This window comes from Phaethon lepturus, unplaced genomic scaffold, assembly GCF_000687285.1.
Source record: "Phaethon lepturus isolate BGI_N335 unplaced genomic scaffold, ASM68728v1 scaffold15500, whole genome shotgun sequence".
Taxonomy (NCBI): Eukaryota; Metazoa; Chordata; class Aves; order Phaethontiformes; family Phaethontidae; genus Phaethon; species Phaethon lepturus.
This window is the reverse complement of record NW_010511341.1, coordinates 2,496-12,640: the sequence shown is the minus strand read 5'-3', so window position 1 is coordinate 12,640 and position 10,145 is coordinate 2,496. Positions and strand designations below refer to the sequence as shown.

Below are 10,145 nucleotides of genomic sequence, written 5' to 3'. Positions count from 1 at the left end.
TGAACTCTTCCCTCTCCTCATCGGGGGCAAAGGCAGGGTCGCAGCTCAGTGCTCTGAACGCACTGATTTCATTTGCTTGGCTGGAAAAAGAGCTTTATTTCTGGGGTGTGGGGATGGGGTCCCGCACCCTGCCTGCTGGAGTGCTTAGAGGTTTCCTGGGACAGTGTGCCTCTACCTTGGGGCCTCCCAGGCCCGGTGGGGCAACGGTACCAGGGGTGCTCTGCTGTAAAAGTGAGTTTCTGGCTGTCCTTGCATACAGCAACAACATGAACAGAAGGAGGAGAAGGGAGATGGGCACCACACGTGTTACTTCTTTCTCTCCTTACTCTTCACATTTTGGGAGGATGCAGAGGGTTTCATTTTCTTTGAGGGTGGGGGATTCACTCCCACCCTTGCGAGCACAACTTTTTTCCCAAATTCTTGTGCTACGAAGTCTCACTGCAGCCAAAGCTAGTTGAGAAGAGCCTGATAATATGTGGTTTCTTTTTTCTTTCAGAAATGTCGTTTCAGTGAAATTGAAACTTTCCACAAGAACATGCCAATTTTTCTAAATTTCATTTAGGAAAAAAACAGAGAGTTTCAATCTGAATGGAATGATTTAAAAATCATAGTTAGTTTGAACTTTCAAACTATTATTTTACTTTCACATTCCATGTTAATGTTATCAGTGAGGAGATCCCTTTTTAAAGATGGCCAAGTCAAAAAGAAATTTTCAGCGCTCTTGACAATTTTTGCTAGATCTGAAAAGGTTTTTGTTTCCCTCAAGGATTTTGGTTAGTTAATTTCTTTTCAAGTTCATTCTGACACTGAATGAAAGCAAGTTTGGAAATAGCAAAATTCTCTGGAAAGGGCAGTCCTGGCTCCCATCAACTCCCATATCAAGAAATGTTTTAATCTCTTGCTTAGGGGAAGGGGAGCTGTCATTTTAACTGGATGCTCGGCACTTTGATCATAGGCTACTTTAGCGGTAGCTGAATGTAAGCCATAAATAGTAACCCTGAATTTCTTGAGGGTGATGGATAAATTAAAGCTATGGAAATAGTGTAAAGGAGAACGGGGGAGGAGAGGAAAATTTAATTGGCTTGAGTAAAGAAAAGGCTGCTTCTAAAATTTGAGAACATGACGCTTGAAAGTAGATGCTGAGAAGGGAAGGATGCAGTGGGATGGGATCCAAACACCAAGTTACTGTAACTGGCCCATCTCTCAAAGGGGAACCGAGCCCTCCAGGGAAGGCAGAATTTTCCTAGCTGTGCTCTGCCTCTCTGAGGACAAGGTCTGCCCGGCCAGTGGGATGGCTTGCAGGATGTCTCAGGTGTCTTCTCTGATCTAGTTGTAAGGAGGGTTGGTACTTGACAGACAGAAGTCAACTGCCATGAGTACATCTGCCCTTGGCAGTGCTGAACAGGAGGCTCATCCGTGACAGGACATGAGCAATCTCCTTGGCATGGGCCAGAGATGCTGGGTAAAGGGGCACTATCGTCCCTCTCCTACTCCCTGAGCGAGAGGCCTCTGCTTCAGCTCACCATCTGAGCCATTTTAAGATGAAAGCTCTGCTTGCTCTTTCCCCTTCCTTTTGATCTCATCTCGATCCTTCGCTGCAACTCTTCCTTTTCAGCTCCTCTTCTTCTTGCCCTGCAGCGTTTGCCCAAGCACCGCTCTGCCTTGCTGCACTACGCCATGGTGCTTGTGTGCTCTGTGCTGCTCTGAATTTGCCCCATTTCAGCTTCATGTTTGGCTCCCTTCTGCTCCCTGGGCTGGCTCCTCCATGGAGCATATGGCTAATGTATTCCCTATTTTTGTACAGGGCAGAAAGAGCAGTCAATGAAAAAGGAACCGAGGAAGGCAGCCCACTTAACAGGTACGTGCTGAGGGGCCAGCGGGGTGTAGGATCAGGGGATAGGGCAGAGGTGGCTGGGGTGAGAGGGTGGCATGGTCATAGCTGTGAGGAGCCCACCTCACACAGGCTTTCCTATTTTCCTTTGGAAAACGGGATGTGCACTCTGACAGCGGGAAGTGACTCCACAACTAAAATCTTCCCCTTATCTGTGCTTTTCAGTGAGGGCTCTCTTTTTTGGTTCACACCTGCGGTGTGTGGGGCAGAAGGCTGTCACAAGCAGCTGGCGTTGAGTGAGGTGATGGTGAGAGCCCCCAACACTGTGAGGTCGGGGTAGACTTTCCATGCTGCAGACAAGGGCTTGCAGAACAGTTGACTTCTTGTGACATGGGGAGTGACTTGAGGAAAAAAAACACACAACTGCTTGTAATCATCGCAATTTTTCTCTTGTTCTGGCTTCCAGGGAACCCGGCCCAGCGGAACCTCCCTCTGGAGTGGGAACCCATCTCTGGCCATGCCTTCACCAATGGCATCCAGTACCGTGATCAGGGCCTCGTCATCAATGAGACCGGCCTGTACTTCGTGTACTCCATTTTTTTCGAGGGAGCGTCTGCAGCAGCCAGGTGTTGACCCACATCGTCTACAAGAAAAACCCAGCCATGCCGGGCAGCCACGTGCTCATGGAGGACAAAGGCATCAACTACTGTACGAGTCAGAAAACATGGGCCCGGAAAAGCTACCTGGGGGGTTTATTCAAGCTCAGGAACATGGACAGTTTGCACGTCAACGTCTCCAAAATTGCTCTGGTTAATTTTGAGGAATCAAAGACATTCTTTGGCTTATTTAAACTTTAAACGGGGCTGTTGGAGCGTGGCTGGCAGCCCCACACAAACACTAGGACATGTGAGGGTTGAGTGCTGCCTGAGCAGCAGTGGCCAAGCCAGGGTCTTGCACCACGAAGCCCACCAAGAAGCCAAGTTTTGGTTTTCAGCATGAGAAGACTCAAGCAAACTGGTAAAGGCTTGAAAGCAGACCTCTGGGAAGCACTGGGGCTGTACGGCATCAACCTGAAGAGAATCGCACGTTTTCCCCCTCTGAAAAAACCAAAAAACTCAAAACATAGTGTGCTGAAGACCCCATTGAAACTCACTACTTACTACCTGAGAAGATGCTGGTGCCAGCGGCCCCAAATGGCATTATGGCCCTGGTGAGCTTGGACAAGCAGGTGTGCGGGGACAGCCGGCAGGCGCTGAGGAGACCGCTTGAGCCAGGGCTATGGGTGCTTGGGCCGTGCCATGCCACGCTGCAGGCAGTGGTGTGGGAATGAGTATTGCGGAGGCCTCAGCTGCCTTCCCGGAGCCACAGCTGGCCACCCTGCCTGGGCACTGGGCATTGACTGCTGTATGACAGGCACCTGCCTGCTAGCTGGCTTGTTACACATGATATGTTCGTTTTGCGTTAAGTTATCGACCGTTCCCATCCTAGAAAATGTCCCCCAACCCCTTTATTTAACTCATCCCGACTGCCTTGCAAGGAACATGCCAGAAGCAGCAGTGCCATGAGGAGGGTCCCAAGTCTGCAAAGAAACCATGACCATGGTGGTGGGGCTGATGGGGAAGACACATGCTCTGCTGACAGGACCTGAACAGCACAGCGGTGGAGGGCAATGGGGCACGAGATGAAAACAGCATCTCCAACCCCCTTCCCACCTTTCCGACATGTCAGGGTACCCCATGGAGACCTGATCCTGGTGCAGGTGGGGGCATGCTGGCCCCCTTGTCATGGGATATTCTCTCCTGAGCAAAACACAGATGGTAAATAAAGGTATATTTTTCTAGTAAGCGGCACTGTCCTCTCCTCATTTGGGGCAGCAGGCTTCTGCAATGGCCAAAGTCCTGAGGGCCTCTGTGATCAGGGACCAGCACCCCACTCCTTCAGCAGCATGGCAGAAATCTGGGAGCCTGACCCCATTTCACTGCCTGCTTGGGCAGGGCACAGGGTCCCTGCCGTGGTGTTTTGGGGCTCCAGCATTGAAACATCAGGATTTGGGGACCAGGGAGACATGAAGTGCGCAGCACAGACCAGGCAGCCCAAGCCCAGTTTGGCCATCAAGAAGGGGACTGATCTCAAAACACAGGCTTGAGCTTGAATGGAGCCAGACACTTGCTGCTGAGCAGAAGCGCTGCTGTCCCCAAAGGCACTGTGCTCCTCTGTGTGTCCTCTGGCCCCAGCAACACTTCCCACGTGGCAGTCTGAAGGGCACCCAAGGGAAGTGGCGCTTTGGTGTTAAAAAAAACCAAACTATTTGCCTACGCTGGCATCTGGTCCATGAAGCTCTTCCCTTGCATGGGTTAACCCCAGGGCTGTCTGCCACATCGCCACCAGGCAGTATACAAAGGCTGGGGCTGTCATCATCGTCTTTGCCTGTGCTCTAGCCTTCTCGCAGCTCTGATGTTGGTCACAGTGAACAGTGGCTCTTCAGCAGCCTGCAGCATTTATTTCCTTTTTCGCGGTGCTGCTCTTGGCTTGGTGGTGTGTGGCCTGTCGTTTGCTCTTGCTTGCTTCAGGGAAACCTAATTCTTCGAAATGTCGAAGTGGACTGGCTACTGGTGCGGCCAGCGTGAAGTGAACACTGCACCCTCTCAGCTCACACGGGTGTTGCTGCACTCAGATATTTCCACTGCATTTCTCAGGATGGAAAATACCTCAAAAGATCAAAGTTTAGGGACCTTTTTGCTTGTTTGATGTGCTCTCACTCTCCCCACGCCCTCCTAGTATCAGAGGGACAAACCACACAAGGATGGAGGTGTTGGATCCAGACCCTACCAGGAAAGGCTGGAAGCTGCTATCCTCTTCTGACCGCTGTTCGGGCTGTGTTGCTTTCCTAGCGACCAGACGTCCAAGTGGGGAGTGGGCACCTGTATGTACACATGCCCGCAAGCTTGCAGCTATTTCTGTAGCTGAGCATGTTGCGTGCTTCCCTTCTTTACTGGCGAGCAGCTTGGCGAGACACGGGGCATTCACTGCCCAGAGGAAACTCAGGCTGAGGTTACGCTCCCTGCTAGTACTGTAATGGGGAAGGGCTGGAAAGCTCCCAAAGGTTTCTGTAAGCCAGCACACAGTAACTCATCTAGGCAGAGGATGCAGTCAGCTCTGGGGCAGGACGCAGCAGCTGCTATTGCTGCACGTCAGGACGGGGCAAGGATTTGTTAGTTTTTCTGTCTGAAATGTAAAGGCAATGCAGACGATTCCGAAACAGTGGCACAGTGGGTTGGACAGTCATGTTATAATTCGTGTTGGGATCTCCTGAGGTGGACAGAGCTGGTTTATCCTTTCAGGACAGAGCTGGGCTTGTTCCTGAGTCAGAGAGCGGCTGTGACTGTGTCGAGTCAGCGGCACGGCTGCCAGGAATACACGTGTTTCTTCTTTGCGATCCTTTCTTCAAATATTGCTCTGAACTGCCCAGAGCAAATCCACTACTTAGCTTGTGGGCTCTGACTAAAGATCTAAAGTCAGGTCACGACAGGATTATACAATTTCAAACCACACAGAGTCAATTCATAGACTTCATGTACCGCAACGACTTTATTAAAAAGTCATCTGTTTATCTAGCTAACGAACAGTTAATTTAGTGAAATACTTGTTTATTGTTAGCATTAAATACTTAATGAATATTTAATGCTGATATTATTAATAGCTCTGGGACTATATTTAGGGTTATTTAATAAATATTCAAATTATCGACATTTATTTAGAAATTATCAAGTGTTTTGTTCCCTCCCCAGCAAGGGAAGGGCATTTGCACCAGAAAGGAAGGATATCCCAGCTCCATTGGCAGGGCTGGGCATTGTGATTACTTTTTTTTTTTTCTTTTTTTTCCTTCTGGTCTTGAGGAAAACAAGTGACCCTTCCCTGCAGGTCATGTTTCTGGATTGCAGCGGTCTAAGCTGAGCTGCTCTCTCCTGATGGAACAGCCTGGGCCCTGTATGGAGGTAGCCCAGGGTTTGGGCACCTTTTAATGCGGCTCCGGAGAGACTCTTCTCTGTGGAGAATGTGGCTGACAAGAAGCGACAAGCCCAGATCATCTCCTGATCCTCTTTAGAAGCTTCTGGTCTGCTGCCACTGCCCGGGGGTCTTCTGTGGTTCATGTCCTTTCTTCCTAGGCACAGACGTGCTTTCCTCCAGATGGAGGGACCTGGCCAGTACTGAGCCAGCGGGCATGTTGCATGCACACAGACAGCTCTCGTGTTGAGATGAACCCTTTCCAGGAGATGCCTGAGTGTTGGGGTGCGCAGCTGACCAAATCAGGGCTCTGCATGACAGAAAAATTTGTGCTGCTACAGCACAGTGAGCTGCTTGACAGAGATACAGACTCTTTTGTGGTTGATGTGTATCAGATGCTGCATCCTATTTACCTACCCCAGTGGAGGATGCTAGTGTCTTAAAAGCCTTGGGTAGGCTCAGTATGTACAGTAACCAAGGTGGTAGAAGGGACTGCATTATGGAAAGGACTGTATGGATAGGGTCATTTTTTCTTCTACAGCAAAAGCGCAGTGGAAGCAAAGGGACACCCAGTGAGCTCTAAGAGATGGAAGATAAGCAGAGAGTGAGGCAGGATGAGCAATGAGCAGGGCTGGTGTGCGATGGGCACTGCTGCACAGCGGGTGCTGTTTCTCACAGATCCGTGCAGACGGGAGGTGGTGTGCTGGCAAACAGCCCTGCCAGTGCCTGCTGCAGCTCTGCCTTCTCCAGTGGAGGAACCCTGCTATGAGAGGCAGAAATGTCCCCTGGACAGCTATGGCCAGCATCCCTCATGTCAATACTGCAGATTGCATCTGTGTGTCCTGACTCTTTACCAGTCCGTGGTCACTCGTCGTCAGGTAGAAAGGTGACTGATGGCCTGAAGGACACCTGTAATTCAAAAGCAGAAGGAGCAGTTGCTGATCTCCAGCTGATCCCCAGCATCTGCTGAAGCAGCGGGGTCAGAGACAAGAGATGGACTGGCTCTCAGCAGGCTCGCTTGGATACACATCTTGGCGCAGAAACCTCACAGCTTGGTTGTAATTAGCTGGAACTGTCACTGTTGAGATGTGTTACATATGACTGTTTCTATAGCCCTCCCAGGAAGAAGAGAGAGCATGAGTAAGAATGGAAGAACTGATAAGTCTGAAGCCACTCAAATCCTGTGAGTTCAGACAGCAACCTTCTGTTTGATCTGACAAGTTTCGTTGTTGCTTTGGTTGTTTTTTGGGGGGTTGATTTTTTTTTTTTTTTTTTTTTTTTTGCTTACTCATTTACCTGAAGCCAGCCTTGGGCTTTCTAAGTTTCTGTTACAATGTCTTGTGAGGTTAGTTCTTCCAGACCATGGAGCTGTAAAAACTCTGCCAAATTTTTACCACATTGGGAAGGAGCATTGTCTAGTGGCTAGAGGGGGAAGAAAAGGGGAAGGGAAGTAAACTTAAATATTGCTATTATTTTTCTGGTACTCCAACATGGGGATATATTACATCATGGTTACAAAAGTGTAATTTTAGGCATGACTAAGTGACTGAGGTTTAACGCAAAAGAGAGGATGAGGTGAGTAAAGAGAGAGGAGGAGTTTCGATGCAAGGTGAGGCAAGTTGCATGTGAATTTCTTGTTGATTTTAATAAAAAAAAAAGAGATAAGAAGAAAAGCTTGACAACTTGTAGCTGATTCATCTTTTGGGGTAACAGAGAGTCGAATGTTCTGTTCCCTGCACGTGACTGAAGCCCTGACAAAGGAGATGCGGGACTGCAGGCTGTGGTGCAGGAGACTGCTGGCAGCATCTGTGATGGCATCTTCTGCCAGATAGAGGTGTGAAGAGATGCTGAGTTCCCTGGGCTCTGCCTGTGGTGTGACCAGCAATGCTAGTTTAGGATCCTACCAGCAGACACTGGTCTGGCTGCTTACCCCTGCCAAGACATCGGAGTCGTGTGAACAGGCACATAGGCTTTCTGTTGTGAAGACTCAAGTGTTTTGGAAAATAAGCTGCTTTTTGCTTTGGGTAGGAAAGAGACAAAAAGCTCTACGTGGAATAACAAACCCCAGCGTGCTTTCCTCTGCCTCAGCTGTCTCAGTGTTCCTCAGCATGCTCTGTATGATTCAGCCCTCTCTACAGAGAATCAGCTTCTCTCCCCCACTTACAAACCATCACAGAGATTTTATGTCTCTCTTTCCCATGCTCCACAACCAGTTCCCTTCAACAACAGTTGAAAAAGTCTCCTTGCCCAGTTTCCTTTTGTCATTGGGGATTCCTCTGGTCCCCCTTTGTCAGGTCACTCTTGAGCAATGAAAGCCTGCTGGTCAGCTAATTCCCTGGGACGTTCAAGTTGGAAACCTGCACTGTCAGAGGAGTAGCTGGCCTTTTGAGCCATCTGAATGACTATCAAAACTGGACTGCATGCTCGCCTGAGCCCTGTGCTGGGGACATGCATTTCTCCTGGCATTGCTAGTGAGGTTTATGTCAAGACAGAGGAAAAAGGTTTCAGGAAAAGGCATCAGAGAAGGAAATTTATCTCTCCTAATTGAAAGTCTACAAGCTAGCTGTTCATGCTGGAGGTGTGATAAACATGAAATTCCCTAAGCAGGGTGCAGTCTGTTTATGGCTGGTGCAATTCTCAACTATCATGGGGTTAACCAAAAAACTGGTACAAGCTGCCCAATATCAGCACAGGCTCCGAAGGACATGCTGACAGAGTGGCTTGCTACCATTCTCTTTATCTGTGCTCCCTGCTAAGGTTTCTGCATGAACAGGTATCCAAGATTTGGCTTTCATTAAAGTCCTGAAAGAGAAATCCAAACTATGGAAGATCAGAAATGCTGTAGCCACAAAAGAGGATGTAATTTGCTCTAATTCCCTGCTCGGTTTCAACAGGGAAGGGCCAGGAGAAATTCAGCATACTCAGTAGGCAAATCCCATTGCCGCACTTGGTTTGAGCAAGGGCGGGTTGGCTGGCTAGTTTTTGGATAAGCAGCAGAAGCGTGCTGTTGCAGCCTTTGCAATGTTCCTCGCTATTGTGCTCTGAAATTGGTACTGTGTGTCCTAGCCATCGAGTGGTCCCGCCAGTTCAACAGGGAAGGGCCAGGAGAAATTCAGCATACTCAGTAGGCAAATCCCATTGCCGCACTTGGTTTGAGCAAGGGCGGGTTGGCTGGCTAGTTTTTGGATAAGCAGCAGAAGCGTGCTGTTGCAGCCTTTGCAATGTTCCTCGCTATTGTGCTCTGAAATTGGTACTGTGTGTCCTAGCCATCGAGTGGTCCCGCCAGGCTGTGTGTGGCTGTGTGTGTGCACTGTCCTGCTGAGAGCTAATTTAAGGCTCGAAACTCCCCACTCGCATCCTGTGGAGACCCTGCTTGCTGAGCTGGAATATGTGACTCAGGCAAGGCTGTTGAAGGAGAGAAGAGGACGATACTTTCTTGATCCAGCTCAAACGACCCTTAGGTACTGTCTCCCTGCCTTTGATGTGTTCATTTTGTCATCACATGCACATTATTCTGCACAGGGGGGAGTTCAGTGACAAGACATGGTGTGATCCATCAGTCAGTCTATGCATCCACATAGTCACTGTACCTAGTGCCCTCCCAGTCACAAAATAAAGATGTCTTGGACCCGGCAGGATTGTCCATGCAGCGCTACAAGAGAAGTACCAGTGCTGTGCGCCGGGCCTTGAGATGTGTGACTTTCATTTTGATGCTAATGTAACTTGCTGTCTGAGTTTCCTTGCTCCCAGAGTGCACACGGGATGGAAGAGATACAGAGATGGTTCCCCAGCCTGGAATAAAAGCCTGGGGGAGCCTATCCTCGGTGCCTCCTCACAATGTGTATCAGTGCAATGATGCTAGTGGCATCGAGTCTGCTTGGGATGCCAGGGGAAAGCATGCCAAGAACTGCCCCGCTCTTCCTCTTGTGCTAGGAAGTGTCATTAGAAAGGCTTCTGGGTGCAGGTTGTAGCAGAAAGCAACCTGTGGATCTTGTAACTTCTGTGGGTTTAGTAATTTCTACTTTGTTAGCTCATCAGACAGGCTGAAGAGAGAACCAGAAAGCATGAGAGAACCTGAAAATGGGCTTGGGACCTTGAATTGAGGGGCAGGAGCAAGCCTGTCCTGGCAGGGAACAGAGCACCAACAACAGCACCCATGCCTGCTGGCATCAGGCTCTTTGCTGAGGGCTGGTGGTGGCTGCAGGTGGCACTGGGTGCTGGGAGTTTCTGCCTCCATGTGCTGACTCCTCTCTCCTGTGGGACCCTGGCCTGAAAAGTCTAACCAGCACTTCAGCCAGAGTTTCCACCC

The 10,145-nt window shown here is 49.5% G+C and overlaps 1 protein-coding gene across 1 annotated transcript in view; it reads left to right on the top strand.

The window, feature by feature from the left end:
* FASLG (Fas ligand (TNF superfamily, member 6)) overlaps nt 1-2,738 on the top strand; it is a 3,618-nt gene extending 880 nt beyond the window's left edge. The window contains 3 exon segments of the mRNA XM_010283686.1: nt 1,805-1,858; nt 2,298-2,423; nt 2,426-2,738. Coding sequence (XP_010281988.1) covers nt 1,805-1,858; nt 2,298-2,423; nt 2,426-2,688 — 443 coding nt within the window. The 3' untranslated portion in view covers nt 2,689-2,738.
* Nucleotides 2,739-10,145: the final 7,407 nt, after the last annotated feature.